Source organism: Gracilinanus agilis, chromosome 4 (assembly GCF_016433145.1).
Source record: "Gracilinanus agilis isolate LMUSP501 chromosome 4, AgileGrace, whole genome shotgun sequence".
In the NCBI taxonomy this organism is placed as follows: domain Eukaryota; kingdom Metazoa; phylum Chordata; class Mammalia; order Didelphimorphia; family Didelphidae; genus Gracilinanus; species Gracilinanus agilis.
In genome coordinates this window covers 393,230,046-393,248,397 of record NC_058133.1, presented here as the reverse complement: position 1 = coordinate 393,248,397, position 18,352 = coordinate 393,230,046, and the positions used below count along the sequence as shown (strand labels likewise).

Below are 18,352 nucleotides of genomic sequence, written 5' to 3'. Positions count from 1 at the left end.
AGGGAGGGAGGGAGGGAGGGAGGAAGGAAGGACAGAATGGAAGAAAGGATAAAGGATGGGAGTGAGGGAGGGAAGGGAAGAAAGGAAGACTTTCCTCCCTTTAGTCTATAAGGTAATATGAAATCATAATTTTTACCTATGTTAGTTGGTTTATCTGAAGACCAGGCAACAACCATAAAGTCCCACTGTGTACTTATACCAGTGCATTAGACCATAGCAGAATTTCACTGTATAATGATATTTGTCATGTAGAATTTCAGTGTTGTATGGTGTAGAATGTGCATATGATTTGGGATGGAACAACCATTACAATTTATAGAGTATTTTCCTATGACATCTTTGAAATTATACCTATATATGAGTAAAATTCCATTATGCATCATAATATTTATGCCTTCTGACTTTTATCTTCTTTGTTTTGGGGTGCATTTATCCAATGTTCTAGCAGAATGAAAAAATAGAGTTTTAGGAAAGTGCACAAAGTTAAATTAGCACAAGCTTCAAAAGGAGCCAAAATAGACCAAATTAAGTTAGTGATATCTTTAAAAGGAACTGAAATGATTGTGTGATGATCCGCTGCCCAGCTGACTGTGCTTGGAATTTGTGCCTTTTTGCAATGGTGGTGGCAGCTTCAACCCCAAGAGACCTCCCACACTTATGAAATTGAAAAAGAAGAATTTTACTTCTACCTACCTCGCAGGGTGATCCTGTGGAAAGTTTTTTGTAAATCTTAAATCACTATCCAAATGTGAATGTTAAAATAATCAAAATTGGTCACCATTTTTGAGAATCAAATAATACATGTGTAGAGCTGATTAAAAACCATCACCTACTATAAAAATGTTTTATTTATATTAATAGGAATAAGATAGACCTTAGTTTTCATTAGTGTGAGGAAATCACACATAAAGAAAATGTCTACTGATAAAAGTAGGCATCTTCTCTGCAGCTAATAGTCATAGAGAATTGACTCCAATACTGAGATGAAAGGGGAGGCACAAGGCAGAGGGAAGAAGGGCCACAGGACTGAGATTTTTTCCAAGCAAGAATGCACCTGAGTGTTGATATTATTATTAGAATTGGTGTGAATTTCTAGTAAAACAAAGGTTTCCAATTTAGAATGAAAGGTCCCACATATCTTAAAGGGGAAATAAGCATTTATTTGGTATTTACCATGTGCCAAATACTAAACTAAGTGCTTTATTATAGCTATCTATCTATCTATCTATCTGTCTGTCTGTCTGTCTATATGTCTATATATCTATATGTATGTGTGTGTGTGTTTTAAATAAAAACCGTTACCTTTTTTCTTAGAATCTAAGGCAGAAGAGTGATAAGGGCTAGGCAGTGGGGTGTTAAGGGACTTGCCCAGGGTCACACAGCTAGGAAGTATCTGAGGCCAGATTTGAACTTAGGACCTCCCATCTCTAGGCCTGACTCTCAATCCACTGAGCCACCTAGCTGCCCCCACTTTATTATTTTTTAAAACAAATATCTCATTTGATTCTTACAGACACCCTGGGAGGTAGGTGCTCTTATTATCTCCATTTTATAGTTGAGAAAACTGAGGCAAACGGAGGGTAAGTGACTTGTTCAGGGTCACAAAATGACAATAGGCTGGACTTAAACTTGGGTCTTTCTGCCTCCAAGCCTAGCACTTTATCTGTTGAGCCACCAAACTGAAGTTCGCTGTGTTGTGTTGCTTGCTGGCAACAAATAGTAGTGATTCTTGCCATTGCCATAGATCCCAATTATCCTGCAAAAATCTCCTTCCAGAGGAAGAGAAGGTACCCTAGAAATGTTTTGTGGGTCTGTTTTGTGGGAAATGAATGGAACTCTTTACCACTCATTCCTGTTGGAAAGTGTATTGTAGAAGAGTCCTAGAGAGGTGTTAGATATTACAACCCACCTAGGAACTCCCCAGGGCCAGTGAAGCATAAAAAAACCTTGGCTTATGAAAATAAAGTTTATTTTAAAAAGGGAAGAAAGAAACTGGTAGGTAGGACCCTAGCACTATCCAAACTAACTCCACCCAACTTCTAAGTCTGCTATTGAAGGAGAGCCTTCATTTTCTTCTGTGGACCCTACTTAATCTTCCCTGTGCTATCTAAGAACCCAACCCTCCCATGCCCACCTAATGCTATCTGAGTTAATCTAAACTTACTACCAATAATTAATAAGAAAGAAAGGGTAAAAAAAAACTCTGGATTTGGCTGCTGTATTAAATAACCAAAGTTATAGATGGCAAGCTTTGGATTACCTTAACCAATAGGAATTCTGGCAGCTGGACCACTGGCAGATGAAACCTGGACTCAGGAAAATTGTTTCCCTCCAAGTAAATCCTCTACCTGGATGCCAAGGACTTCTCCACGAAATCCCAACTCTCCAGGGACAGTCTCTCAGAGGAAAAATCCTCCTTCAGCTTGATGGGAATTATAGGCAGAGAGACAAAAACTTCCTCAAGCTTGGTCAAAATCCAAGAAGGAAGTAAAGTTCAGTTATTTCTAGTTGTAGACCCACAATTCCTTCTTACCCAGGATCCTTTCCCAGGACTTCTCTCAAAATTCCCTTCTTTCAACTAACCCTAGAAAACCAGACTATCCCTAACTACATTCCTACAAAAGGACAGTTTTGAAAATCCATTTTGGTCCCAGGTCTCAGCCCCAGCCTTTGCTTAGGTGCTGGCAACTGAGGCCTCGTGCCTCCCCAGTCCTAGAAGATGATTGTCTCGTTCCCTGGGACTCCTGGCCTCTGACCCAGACGGAGGTCTGGTCTGTACAAACAGAGACCCAAAAGGAGCGCTGAGCCATGGCTTTCCAAGAGGGGGCTGAGGAAGGAGAGCCTCCTGCTCTGTAGACTTTCCCTGGTGGCAGCTCACACTCTTTCTTTGGCTGAGAAGCAGGCTCGGCCCTTTTGACTTTCCTGGCCAGGCCTCTCTTGGCTAGCAAACTGAGACAGGAGCAGCAGCTCGGATTAGTGAGGTGCGGCTCTGCAATTAGGTGCTTTTCTTTCTATCTAATTTCAACTTTTACTGTCTAATAAATAATTATAAATTAATATACAGTCTCCAGAGAATTGTAATCCTGACAATCTTCATTTGCACACGAAGGAATCTAAAGATGTTAAGGAATTTATCCAAGGTCACATAGCTCACACTCATGAGAGCAACGTATTTGAACTTGGGTCCTCTGACGCCACATCCGACGCTCTTTTTTATACCACTAAGATGCTTCTCTAATAAATAAAATGTTAACTGTATTCAGTTCATTTTCTCAGGGAAATATAGAAAATGTTACCCAAATAATATATAATAATGATATAAATCATGATGTGAGGGACCACCATATTGTCTTTACTTTCTTTAAAAACTATTTTCTTGGATAAAAGGAAGCCTATAAAACACCCCATTGCCCTCTTCTACAGTGTCCTTTGGCAGGTGTCAACCTACAGTGATAACTAAGTCGTTTAAAGCTTTCTTCTCTCCTGACCTCTTTTGCAGTAACACGTATTCAACTGGAGTTCATTCATTCATCTTTATAATCATATTTAGGCCCATTGGACTTGAATTATCAGAATCATCAGCTTAATAGCTTTTCTCAAGCGCTGTGAACCCCACCCCACATTAGTCATTCAGGCAGCCTCAACACATTTACCTGTCAACATTGTTGGCTGGAATGTTTTATCTCATGCCAGGGAAAATTTTTACTCAGCTGCAAGCTAAAATAAATGGATCAGGAAGAGAGGTAAAACAAAACAGAATTGTATATTGAGTTTCTACTGGGAAAAAAAAATTAGCCACTGGCAAAATTTGTATTTCAAATTTTTTTGTGTTTTTGTTTTTAATTTCCCTTCTCAAGAAGAGAGTCACTGCTGTTACTTATAGCATGGAACGGGAAACCTTTTTTACTCTCTATGAAATCAGCCCAAATATTAGTCAACTAAATATTTTATCATAATTTTGAGGTATCCAAAGAAGATAACCCAACTACTCTTTTTTATCTGCAATTTAGATATGCCAGCTGCTGAAAAACATTCTGGATATTATTTGCATGTGTATGTATATGTATGTGTGTCTGTATACATGTTTACATGATAGTGTATGTACTCATACATACATAAACATGTGTTTATATGTATATCAAGCCTTCCGTTGTTTTATGTGTGTACATACATGTGCATACATAAACCCTGCCTTTGTTTTTGAATCATGTACATGTATGTGAATGGTTATGTATAAGTATATATATATATATACACATATTTATATATATTACAAGTCTTTCCTTCATTCTACTGGACACCTATAACATTGTGGCTCAAAATAATGATAAACTAATAAAGTAAAGGCATTACCTTTTGTCATCTTTAATGTCTTTAAGAATTTAAACCATTTTAAGTAAATACCACGAGGAAGCCAAATGAACCCAGAAATTACCTCAGCTAGCAAACAGAAACAATTGCTTTCATGTCTCAAAGAATGTGTTATCCAAAAGCAACATTATATAGGTGTCTTTGCAAAATGTTATGGAAGAGGTTGGCAAAATATTATGAGTACTATCACCTTTTATGACAGCAAAAAGCATTATAAAGGAAAAGAAAAGTGAATCTAGAGGAAGTTTGGCGTGAGACTCAACTGAAACAGATCATTCTCTACATTTTCTAAGGTATTTAAGATTTAAGGTTCTTGAAGGGAGTTACTATTGAATTTATTTGGGTTTTTTTTGTCTTAACTCCTTAGATCCTAGCACAGAATCTGGCACATAGTAGGTGTTTATGAAATGCTTGATGATTGACTTAGTTTTTCTAATCTAAAGTACTTCAAATAGATATTAATTGTAACATATTTTCCAGAACTTCTGTAGTAATCTGTTTTAATCACTGAGGAAACAAATGGTATTTATGAAAATGAAGTTGGCAAGATTAGCTGAGCCTGACTCAAATACATACATTAGTATTCCATATAAAAGGTGATTCGTTTAAAGGCAAAGGTCATGTCAAAGACATTCCAAAACACTAGAAAGCAATAACAGACTGTATAACCACCAAATGACAATTAGCAACTTATATATATATATATATATATGCCTAGGTTTTAAGCATTGTTTCTGAGACTTGTCTATTCATTTACCATGTGCATCCTTGATAAAAAATGAGAGGGGGAACAGACTTTGGCAAAATTGTCATATTGCTTCACAAAATCCATTGTATTCATTTTTTTAAAATAATTTGGCCCAATAGAACAGAAAATATTCTTATAAGATCTTCTTTAAAAAATACCTCCTAAATGTAAGCTTATAAAATATTCCTTAATAGAATATATTCATAAAGATTCTTTTGTTTGAAAAATACTTTATTTCACCAATTATATGTAATAATTTTCCACATAAGTTTTCTGAAGTTATATAATCTAAATTTTCTCCTTTTCTTCCTTCCCCCTTCCCAGAGATGGTAAGTAATTCAATCTGGGTTATACATGTGTTATGCAAAACATATTTCCATATTGTTCATTTTTATAAGAAAAGAATCTCAGAAAATGAAAACTCCAAAATAAAAACCCAAATAAATCAAAGGGGAAAATACTGTGCTTTGGTCTGTATTCCAATTCAAATAGTTCTTTCATTGGAAGTGGATAGCATTCTTTGTCATAGGTTCTTCAGAATTGTCCTGGATCATTATATTGCTGAAAGTAGATGAAGTATTTCACAGTTGATCATTGTATAATATTGCTATTATTGTGTACAAAACTCTCCTGGTTCTGCTCATTTCACTTGCATAAGATCATGTAAATCTTTCCAGCTTTTTCTGAAATTATCCTATTCATCATTCCTTATAACACTCACCATCATATGCCGCAATTTGTTCAGCCATTTCTCAATTGATGGGCATCCTTTCAATTTCCAATTCTTTGCCACCACAGAAAAGACTGCTTGGAATATTTTTTACAGGTTGGTCCTTTCTCTCTCTCTCTTTTTTTTTTTAATCTCTTTGGTATATAGATTTAGTACTTGTATTACCAGATCACTGTTTCATACCCCTTTGGGCATAATTCCAAATTGACCTCCAGAATGGTTAGATCATTTCACCACTCTATCAACAAAGCATTAATGTCCCAATTTTGCCACATCCCCTCCAACATTTATCACTTTCCTTTACTGGTATAGTGGCTAAACTGATAGTTGTGAGATGGTACCTCCATGTTGTTTTCATTTGCGTTTCACTAATCAATAGTGATTTGGACCATTTTTTCACATGATTATTGATAACTTTAATTTCTTCATCTGAAAACTGCTTGTTCATATCCTTTGACCATTTTTCAGTACGAGGATGGCTTTTATTCTTATAAATTTGACTTAGTAATTCATTTTAAAGGTACTCATTTGAGAATTGAGACCTTATTAATGAAACTTGTTATAAAATTTTTTTTCCAAGTTTGTTGTTTCTCTTCTAATCTTGATTACACTGGCTTTGTTTGTACAAAAACTTTTTTATTTAATATTGTCAAAATTATTCATTTTATATATCATAATGTTATCTCTCTCTTTTCGGGTCATAAATTTTTCCATTCTTCATAGATTTGACAGATAAAGTTTTCTATGTCCCCCTGATTTACTTGTGGTATTAGCTTTTATGTCTAAATCATATACTCATTGTGGTATCTTGGTATAGGGTATGAGATATTGGTCTGTATCTAGTTTCTGCCATATTGTTTTGCAGTTTTCCCCAGCAGTTTTTAATCAAATAGTGAGTTCTTATCCCAAAAGCTGGGATCTTTGGGTGTACCACACACTATATTGCTAAGGTCTTTTACCTCTAATCTGTTCCATTGATCCACCAATCTATTTCTTAGCCAGTACCAGATTGTTTTGATGATTATTGTTTTATAACACAGGTTGAGATCTGGTACTGCTAAACCACCTTCCTTCACATTTTTTTCATTAATTCCCTTGATATTCTTGATCTTTTGTTCTTCCCAATGAATTTTGTTATTATTTTTTCTAGTTCTATAAAATAATTGTGGTAATTTGATGATAAGGCACTGAATAACTATATTAACTTCGGTGGAATTGTCATTTTTATTATATTAGCTTAGTCTACCCATGAGGTATTAATGTTTTTTCCAATTGTTTAGATATGACTCTGTGTGGTATGTGTTTTGTTATTGTGTTCATATAATTCCTGGGTTTGTCTTGGTAAATAGATTCCCAAGTATTTTATATTGTCTAGAGTTACCTTAAATGGAATTTCTCTTTCTGTCTCTTGCTCTAGTTCTGAGTTTCTGCAAGTTTCAGTTCTGGCCTGTGGGCTGGAAGATCTGAAAGCCACCTCCCTCTACTGATTCATTCTCCTCTTGGGACTGCTGAGGACTTCAGGCTTAGAGCACTGTGAGCTCCCTTGGGTTGAGGCTCAGGGCCTCATCTCAAACCTGGGCAGGGGCTTTGGGCCTCACTCTGGATTTACATAGGCCAAGTGCACTGGGGGTTGGGGCCTCACTGCGATCTCCCTCTTACTGAGCCTCACATTGGGCCTATACCAGCTAGGCCCACACCCTGGGGCTTGGGGCCTCAGAAGGTTTGGGCAGGGCTCTGGGCCTCCCCTCAGGCTAGCATCAACCAAGCACAGACTACCTTGCTGGGTAGTGCTAGTGTTTGGGTCTTCACTGTTGGACTTAGCTTGAGACTCAGAGTATTGGCTTACACCAGCCCAGTGCACTGGGGGCTGCCCTGCAATGGAGCCTGGGGCCTCACCACAGGCTTGGATAGGGGCCCTGGGCCTCCGGTTAGGCTTGAACAGGCCTGTGCTGTCCCCTGCCTTGTGCTAGGGCTCAGAGCCCCACCACAGCCTTAGGCCCTAAGTTGTCTTCAGGAATTGTCTAATTCTCAAAGATACACATGGATTTAAAAATAATAGATTTCACAGGCATTTGTTACTCCAGAAAACCCAAAAATTTAGTTGGTGATATTTGAAAAACGAGAATTCCAGTAAGAAAGCTTTTAGAGGGGGCAGTTCGGCAGCTTAGTATAGCTAGGCCAGGAGACAGAAGGTCCTGGCTTCTCATTTGGCCTCAGACACTTCTTAGCTGTGTGATAATATTATGTTTAATGATATCATTAACAATAAGAAAAATGGATATTAATCATATAAACAATTAAATTTAAGTATTATAATTCAATTATAGTATAAGTGTTAGTTCAGCCTGTGGAAACAGTGAAACTTTTTCTAAGAGATAGTGTAAAATGTAATTCAAGCAAAAAAATAAACAAGAATAAAGTTACTAACTTGAGATTTGCATAGTTATTTCATTTTAAACGTATGAAACATTCACAAAAATATATCATGTTGTAGGACCCAAATATGAAAGAATCAAAGGATATAGTGTAAGGACAAATCCTAGAAATCATCCAAGAAATAATATTGGTGTAAAAGGAGCTCTGTACCTGGCCTCAAGAGTTACTTGAATTCAAATCATGCCTCTGACATTCTTTATATGACCCTAAATGAATCTCTCAAATTAGCTGAGCCTTAGTTTACTCATCTGTAAAACAGATATAATTATACCTATACTATTTCTTTGTAGAGTTTTAAGGAAGATAAATGTTAAGTACTTTGCGAACCCTAAAATATCACCAAAATGTACCTATTATACAACCCCATTAACAAATTAATAGGCCTCAAAAAGTGAAATAAACTTGCCTAAAAATCACACAAGGTCAAAAGTATAGATCATCTGAAGTCCAAATCTATTCTTTTCACTATCCCAATTTTAATACTTTTGCCTTCTCTTGATAGCTCAAATTGATGCCACTTTCTTATAGAGTAGTTTCAGAAGCTTAATATTTTCATTTTAAATTTTCTTTTTTGTTGTTCAAAATGTACAACACATATAGAGAACATTTTTATTTACAGAGTAGAATAGAAAAAAAAAGATTACATATGAAAATGCAGATCTCTATTATGTACAACTTGCTTTTTTGGGGGAGGTATATAATGAATTAGGCCTATTACTTCAAAACTATCATGTGTGTTTGTATTTCCTGATGAGCTTCCTTCTGTTTTATCTTCTTTGTATAAGGCCAGGTCTGACTGATTTACTCAGTCAAATCATCCCACCCCACAGAAAGTAGATGAAAAAAAAAATCACTCTGGGTTATAGACTTTAGATTAATACAAAAACTCTTTGGTATTGGAATGACATTGCATAAGAATGATATTTCATTAAATTAAGGAAATGCCCCAAGGGTCATCCATAAATTTTCAAGCTGGCTTAGAACTGGAGTCATTCTTAAAGTTGAAACAAGTGTGATATTCCAGTGAAGCCCGTGGATAGGAACTGCTACACACTGGGGCTTGAGGGGAAAAAGATGCCTCAGCTTTGGTCTTGGTCTGTGCTACTTAGCTACCCCTAGTTCTTAAGTCTTTCAAAGATTTTTTGTTTTTCTAATGTTGTGATTGCCGTATCAGTTCTGGTTCTGATCTCTTCATTCAAGTCTTCCTACATATCTCTGATACTATCACTGTTACTTCTTATGTTACACTAATATTCTTTTATATTCATATACCATTTTTTTCAATCATTCCCCAACTGATGGGCATATTCTTTCTTTCCAGTTCTTTACTTCTGCTCTAAATCTTTTTTTATTCATATGGGTCTTTTCCTTCTTTCTCTGAATTCTTTAGGGTGTAGGTTTAGAAGTGATATAACCAAGTAGTGAGGTATGCTCAGTTTAGTGACTTTGGGAGGTATGGCTCCAAATTGCCTTCCAGCATTCCGGAACAATTCATAGCTCCTCCTAGAGTGCTTCCTTATGTGTGTCTTCCCCTAGATCACAAAATTTAAAATCTTGCAACCTTTAAGAAATACTGCATCAGGTAAAAGATACTGGTCTTGGAGATAAAAGTGATATTTAAAGTCTTATAAAGAATGGGGACTGTTTAATGAGAAGATTGCTAAGATTTGAGGATACTATGTAAATATTTCTGGAAGAAAACTAAAAGCAATTTAGCAGTAGTTATAAGATTAATACATTTGTTATACAGAAATAAAACAACTGCTTGATCAAATGGTTGGATGAGATATGAGGGGGGATGTAGACTCTAAATGATCACTCTAGTGCAAATATTAATAATATGGAAATAGGTCTTGATCAACGACATGTAAAACCCAGTGGAATTGCTACAGGAGCGGGGTGAGAGGAGGGGAGGGAAAGAACATAATTCATGTAACTATAGAAAAAAAATTTAAATTAAATTAATAAATAAAATTTAAAAAATTAAAATTAAAAATACATTTGTGTATGTTTTTGATTGTTCTCCATATTTATTGCTATATTAAAATTTAAATTAGATGTTGTCCAACCTGTACTTGTTCTTTATTTTAAATATTATATGTTATGAGGGTAGTAAACGGGGTCACTAATGGGCTTAGAGCCGGTAACCAGTCTAGCGGGAGGTTGAGGTGGATGTTATGAAGGATGGGCAAAACCCAGGGAATGAATTTGGTTCAGGTTTCTAATACAATCCCCAAAAGCTAAGTGCCCAGTGAACCTACACTAACTGTTGGGCTCCTTTAAAATATTAAGCAACTAGCCCCTCCCTGTTGAGGTAACTGCCTCTTATTGGATGGTGGCAGACTATCAGGAAGTGGATGCTTGAACTTCCTGCCCCACAAATGGGGTAGACTGAATCTCAACTGCTCATAATTCTCTCTTCTTACCTATCCTCCTTAGCCTTGGTGGTGAAGTAATAACCACAGGATTCACTGGTTAAGGCTAAGGGATTTATTGAAACTGGGGAAGGAATAGGCAAGGTAAGAGGGCTTGGTGATACTAAGCTGTTGCTATGGTCTCACTGGGTAATGCTGGCAAAGATCCTAAGAAGGTCTTAGCAGACCGAGAGCTGGCTGCTCTGGGCCAGAGCTAAACTGTCTCTGGTCAAGAGATTGATCAGGTCTTCTGGCTAATTTAGTTGATAATCAAAATAGTTATTGTTGAGTTGCTCTTAAAGAGGGTCCTAATATCTAGGCTATTCTAATTTCCTACCCATGATCCTCCTCCCTCACCTCCCTTCAACCTGGGGTCCCAGGGAAAAGGGTAAACAAATGGTCAGGGTGAAGACTAGGGAAAACAGAACCCAGGCTTGGGTTTGCAGGGGCTTTTATAGTCTCAGCTCAACTGCCAGTTGGCACCTAGCCCATGGCGCATGCCATCGGCAACATTCCATCCAGGGCAACTGATAGCTTTGCCTTGGCTAATATTGCAATGCAAAAACCCTACATTACATATATGAGTAAATTTTTTATTTTAAAATTTTAAATAAATTCAAATCAACTTCATTGATGGAATAAAATTAATAAATTTTATAGGATTAGTTAGAATTTATTATTTACAATAATACCATTTTTTAGTCCTTTACTTTTTAAAAAAAATATACTGCTAAATCATTACTCTTAAAAATAATGCTGTTTTTCTGTGGCTTGGAAAAATCCAGTATGTTTTTAAAAATGAGAAATGTAATAATGAGTTAAGACATTTAGTCATAATCTCAGCAAAAAAAATAATTTGTTCAATTCTAATTGTGAAAAGAGAAAATATAAAAAGGAAAAGCAAAAATCAATACTAGACAAGAAATAATTACTCAAATAAGTAATGTTGCAAACCAGTGTTGGTCTTATGGCTATCAAAATTTTGTATGTTTTGTGTATAATCCAAAGACTTTAACATTCTGTCAGCTTAAATGTTATATGTAAATTTCAAATCGATGATTTTCATAAAATACAGTTAACTGTATAGAGAGATATATGCAGCATTTCTTATTCTCACATTCTTGATAGCAACTATGGATGAGTGTTTGCTTTCTTAGGAAACTATTCTAAAGTGTTAAGAAATAAATTATTGCTTTTTATTAAAAATTCTAATCCAGCTACACTAATTTGCTATAAGATTGTCTTTAATATATTATATGTTGATTTAGAGCAGTGATTTCCAAAGTGAGCACCACTGCCCCCTAGTGGGTGCTACAGCGATCCAGGGGGACTGGTGATGGCCACAGGTGCATTTATCTTTCCTATTAATTGCTATTAAAATAAAAAAATTAATTTCCGAAGGGGCTAAGTAATATTTTTTCTGGAAAGGGGGCGGTAGGCCAAAAAAGTTTGGGAACCACTGATAGAGTTAATGAGTCATTTGCAAGTCCAGAGCCTATGACCCAGAGATCTCATTATTAGGTACAATATTTCACATACACCAAAATATTCATAGTAAATGTGCATCCACTGAGGAAGGCTCAGCAAGTTGTGGTATGTGAATGAATACTACTATATGAAAAACAGTAAAGATGATGGAAACACAAAAGCCAACCACTGTGCCAAATGCTTTATAGATATGGCAGTAGATTTGTTATCGGGGGTAAGTGAAAATTAGGTAACCAGGATGATACAGAGACTGAGTTCTAGTGACTGAGGATGTTGGTGCCTTTGGAAGTAATAGGGAAGTTCACAAGAAGGGAGATTTTGTAGAAAAAGATAAATTCAGTTTTGGATGTGTTGATCTGAGAAGCCTTTGGAGGAGAGGCTGACCTGGCGGTGATGTCTCTTTAGCAGCTCTGTGAAGGATAGATTAGAGACTGAAGGGAGACAAGGAAGAGAGCTAATGAGAATTTGAACTAAAATGGTGACTGTGATTGAAGACACGTGAAAGAGAAGTCTTGGCAACTGGCTGCTCATAGAAGAGTGAGCAAGAGGGAATATTCATTCAACTATGCCTTTGCATTAAAAACCTGGCAGTATGGGAGAATATTGGCACCTTAACAAAACTAGGAAAGTTTTATTAGGAAAAGAGATATAGATGGTGAGGTACATTTTGAATATGTGGAGTATCGAGTGTCCATAGACCATCCAGGTAGCAATGGTCATCTAACAGTTGGTAGCATAGGTTTGTAGCCCAAGAGAGAGATTAGTGCTGGATAGAAAGAGATGGGAATCATCTACATGGGCATGATAATTGAATCCATAGAAACTGCTGAGGTTATTCTAAGTTTGTAAAGCCAGAGAAAAGGGCAAAGACAGAACCTTGGGATATGGATAATGATCTAGAAAAAGAGACTTAAGAAGGAGCATCCAGACAGGTAGGGGGAAAGAACCAATGAAGAGCAGGGTCATAAAAAACCCAGGATAGAGAGAGAATCCAGGAGGAGAGAGAGCGTTCAATTTTTGTTGTTGTAAACCCATGTCTGACTCTCTGTGACCCCATTTCAGGTTTTCTTGGCAAAGATACTGGAGTAGTTTCCTATTTCCTTCTCCAGCTCATTTTACAAATGAGGAAACTGAGGCAAACAGGGTTAAGTAACTTGTACCCAGGGTCACTCAGCTAGTTTAAATATCCAAGGCCAGATTTCAACTCGGGACTCCAGGCCCAACACTCAATCGACTGTGCCACCTAACTGCCCTGGGGGAGTGCTCAATAGCCAATGGTATCCGATGTTGCAGAGTGATCAAGAAAGATGGAGACTTAGAAAAGGTTATTGGATTTGGCCCAAAAAAAGGTAACTGGAGGGAATTGCTATAAAATTTGAGATCTGGTACACTTTTCATTCTATTTCCCCTCTCCTAATTTTTTAAAATATTCTTAGGTCATATATTCTTCCATAAAAATCTTATTATTATTTTACCTAATCTTATAAAGATTCTTATTATAATTTTGATGACATCACATTAAATCTGCAAATTAAGTCAGTCTTTCAATTTCCCTAAGGTTTGTTTGACCCAGACATGCACCATGGAAAAGTATCATTGTGCTGTAGCTTTCATGAAGTATAAAGCACTGCAATCATGCATCTAAACAATAATTAAGGAAATAGGAATAAAAAAATTCAGACCTAGATGGAGACCAAGAAATTTTCTAATTGTTTAATTCCTAGGTTAAAGAATAAATGGTAGCAGTATTAACAGGTTATACATAAGGTGTTAAGCATGTAAATATAGCTCATTGAAATTCACAAGAAGCAGGCAGAATACTAGTCAAATCAAATTCAAATGGGTAAAAGGAGAAAATGAGAAAAGACAATGGAATAGTTATTCCCAGAATGCAAATTAATTTCTTCTATTTGCTAATGTACTGTACACAGGTTTTGTTAAATTTTTTTAAATGTTTATCAGAAGGGAAATCTTGCATAAAACATACTATCTGCCACTTTACAAAGAGAATGATAGATTGAAATGTTTTTAATGAAACAGTACAATGTCGAGAGATCATGTTAGACCTGCTATAGTAAATACTAAGATATATTTGACATTTAAATTCAATTAGTACACCTTATAATGTCCCTAGAGTCATTCAAGTAGATTTGTGACCCACTCTTTTGACCACACACCTGAAAATTGATTTTATTTCTAAAGAGTGTTTCAAGTTGGAGAACTGTTTCCTTGTTTTTAACCACATAGGAGTGAACATATCATAGTTGATAGACATTCTTTTTCAAAATGGGTATATTCTCTCCTCATTCAGGAAGCTTGTTGGTTTTCAGCATACAAATGTTGGCCTCATTATCTTCCTTCTTTTTACCTTACTGCTGTTTTTTTTCTTGTTCTTCATCTTTTGCAGATGTCAGAAGTTCTCAACAAGTCCCAGGATCTTAAATTGTCTGACACACATTTAGATTCACCTGCAATACAGTAAGTGCTAGTTTCTCCATTCATTCAAAAAATTTTAAAACTTTTTTTCATTTCTGGGCTTTTAAAAATATGGCATTAGAATTATAAGTTAAATTTAAAATAATTGATTGATTTATAGACAAATTTAACAATGTTTCATCTAACATAGATGTTAATTGCCCTCCAAGAATAGCCATATTAAGGCAAGAGTTATAAAATGACTTCCTTCTTGTGACCTTCCTAATACTGAGCCTCAGACACCCTGCGACCCTTCCATTATACATTCTACAATGTTCTATACACAACTCTAATTATGTTTGGTCAATCTCTTCCCATTCCCATTGACTGTTTTTTGCCAAAAGGACAACTCTAATTTTTGAGGCTTTTGCACAGGTCTGATCAGGTCACCCCAAATCAAAAACTTTCAGTGATTCCTTACTGCTTCTGGGATACAATAAAGATTTCTTAGCCTGGCATTTTTAAAGCAGGCTGTCATTGGTGTCATCCTACCTTTATCCCTCTATTTCCCATTATTCCTTTTAGTGGGCTCAGTATTCTAGTCAAACTGCAGAACTGGCTATTCCAATAATTAAATATGTTGTCTTCCTCTTCTTTATATTTGTTCAAGCCATTCTTGAAATGCCCTTTCCTCTATATCTACTCTCAGAATCCTTCTCTTCCTTGAAGACATTGTTCCTGTGTTATCCACTTTAAGATGCCTTCCCTGATCTCCATAGCTGAAAATATTTTCTACTCAAATTTAACTAAAGAATTTTGTTTAGCTTTCTCCTATGTTCCTATTATACTCCATTTTTTGTGTTATACTTGCCTATCTCATCCATCCACAAAAATCTAAAATCTCTCGGGCTGAGGGTTTTTTTTTATTCTTTCAATTTGCTTTATCTATTATAGGTACTCATTGTTGAATTAAATATTATGATTCTACATATAACCATATGGTACTACATATTATATAGTATTATAGCATGGAAATAGTTTTAAGAATTCATGTGCAAGTCTCTATTGGCAGAGCTACTTTCCTGACTGGGAGTTCCTTACCAGTAAAAATCATAGAAAGTTGAGGAAAAAAAGGAAAGGGAGGGAGGGAAGAAGGAAGGGAGGGAAGAAAGGAGCCTTTTTTTTGAGGATAGAATATTTTTAGCTGTGGAGGGAGGGAAGGAGGAAGTATGGTAAAGAATATTAAAAATAGTCTAGCTGATATAATATTTAGATGATCCTTTGTATCTCCCAGTTCACACTGAGAAGTATATGACTATGAAGACAATAATACTGGTAGAGTCCTGCTTTGATGCTTCATGGTGGCATGGAGGTGACTGGCAGCTTTTGATGATTGTGCCAATGGGATACAATTCTCTCATAGGTCTTACTAGTCTTGAACTTTGTTCTTTTGTAACCAGCCCTGCTAAGTTTTAAGAGGCTCATTACCCATTAGGTTTGCTGAAGGTTGATGAATCTTCTACCATAGCAGTTTAGGAAGCTCAAGTGCCCAGAGGGTAGAGGACTTACATTTTGCCTCAAAGTAGGGAATATGCACACTGATGAAATCTCTGATCCCTTTAAGATTTGTAAACTGCAAGTCTCACAATAACCCCATAAGTTAAGTAGTGAAAATCTTATTACCCCCATTTTATAAATGAGACATAACCCCTCCACCTGTATTCCTGCTTCCATATCCCATCTCTTCTTGGGTCTTGGTCTCTGAATGGAGGCTTTTCTTTCATTTTCAATCTCCCTTTCTCAAACTCCCCATAGATATTCTCAATTCTTCCAATCCAATCCTTTGCTTCACTCTTTCTTGCCCTCAAGTTATCATCCTCTTCAGCCAAACTCCTAAAATTTGTCAGCTCTATTTCTTCACATCTCAGCCCAATGCAATCTGGTTTATGACTCATCACTGAATTAAAACTGCTCTCTTCAAGGTTTCTAACAGTCTCTTAACTAACTTGGTCCATCCAATTACCTTTTCTCACTTCTCATTTTACTTGACTTCTGTTCAGCTCTTGACATCATTAACTACTAACTTCTCTAGGATATTCTCACCTCTCTTGCCTTCTAAGACACTATTTAACACAGTCCTAGTTCTGTGGCTCTTCCTTCTCAGCCTCCTCTGCCTGGTCATCATTCTTCTGCCTATTAAGTGTAGGTAATCTTCAGGACTCTGCAATGAACCCTCTCCTTTCTCTAAACTCTCTTTAGTGTTTCAGTAGCCTGCTTTCCATTCCATCTAATCCCCATGGATTCAGTTGCCATATTAATTCAGGGATGATGAAAGAGACTAGACCTTTCATTTCACTGAGATAAGGAAATCCCAAATGAGGAAATCCCCTTCACCAATACAGGTCAAAAACTTCTCTGCTACCTTCAGTCTTAAAAAATTTCCAAAATCCCTGAGAGGTTTAAGTAAGTTACCTAAGGTGACACAGCCAGTATGTGTCAGAGGCAGAATTTGAGCCTAATCACCCCAACTCTCAAGTTCTCCAAATACTGCACCCTACTAACTCATATATATTCATATATCTCAAAGATATTCTGGCCAAATCTCTCTCCTGAACTCTAGTCTCATGAAACCAAGTATTTCCTGAATGAACATCGCCACCCAGATATCCCAAACTCAACTTAGAGTTCCCTAAAAATCTGTCCATCTTCCAAAGTTAACTGTTTCTTTTAAGAGTCTAACAGCCCTTCCACTCCAGAGTTTGTAACCTTGAGATCATCCTTCCCCCTCAATCCCTATATGTGGTCAGTTGCCAAGTTATCTCCATTCTGCCTCCATAAAATCTCTTATACCAGTTTCCTTCTTTCTTTCAAAGGTCCTCCTTCCAATCAACCAGGTTCACAGTGTTGGCATCATCTTTGAACCTTCCTCCCTTTTCCCTTCAGATAATCAGTCAGTTGCCAAGTTTTTTCCATCCTACCTTCACAAAACCTGTCACATCTGTTCTCTTCTATTTACCATTGATAGTATCTACCCAAATTCACTCCTTCCTCACCTTTCTTAGTCTATTCCAAACATTTCTTTATTGGTCTTTCCTCCAATCTCCAATCTTCCAGATCTAACAAGGGGAAGATCCACTACTTCCAAATCATCAGCAGTTCCAAGTTACATTAGGACAAAATTCAGAATCCTTAACCTTACTTATGTTACTACATGTGATATCCCCCAGGAAGCTCCTTGAAGACTATTTCATTTTTTTTCTTTGTATCTCCCTAGTATTTGGCACACACTAATAAATATTTGTTAAGTTTAACTGAATTGTGATGGCCCAGAGAAGTCTAATAACTTTCCCTGGTTTCTAATTAAGTTTCAGAGCCAAGATTCAAACAGTTTCTTGTAATGTCAAATCTAGTCCTCTTTGTAGACCCCTAAACCTCTATAATAATTAAGTAAAACTTCAGTGATCTTGAACACTTAAGGAATGAACAGTTTACCCACTTTAAGCATCAGAACATCATCTTAACAGTTTGTTCTAGAATACTTTCCAAAATATATTACCTACTTCCCTGTCTTCTTAAAGAGCTTAAGAACTTTTAGTCAATAGGCAAACCTCAGTTATGATTCTGTATGTTAATACAGCAATGCCTTTAGGATCTGTTCATGAATGTAAACCTGTCCAGCCATACATTTAATTGCTCTACATTGCTGTGCTTTTTGAGTTTTCATTCTAACTGTTCATTTCTTTTGATATG

The 18,352-nt window shown here is 36.4% G+C and overlaps 1 protein-coding gene across 1 annotated transcript in view; it reads left to right on the top strand.

Moving 5' to 3' along the window:
• AHI1 (Abelson helper integration site 1) overlaps positions 1-18,352 on the top strand; it is a 247,409-nt gene that overhangs the window by 218,652 nt on the left and 10,405 nt on the right. Inside the window, exons 22-24 of the mRNA XM_044675444.1 lie at positions 7,671-7,776; positions 9,095-9,118; positions 14,595-14,665. Of these exons, the coding sequence (XP_044531379.1) occupies positions 7,671-7,776; positions 9,095-9,118; positions 14,595-14,665 (201 nt within the window). The remainder of the gene's footprint in view (positions 1-7,670; positions 7,777-9,094; positions 9,119-14,594; positions 14,666-18,352) is intronic.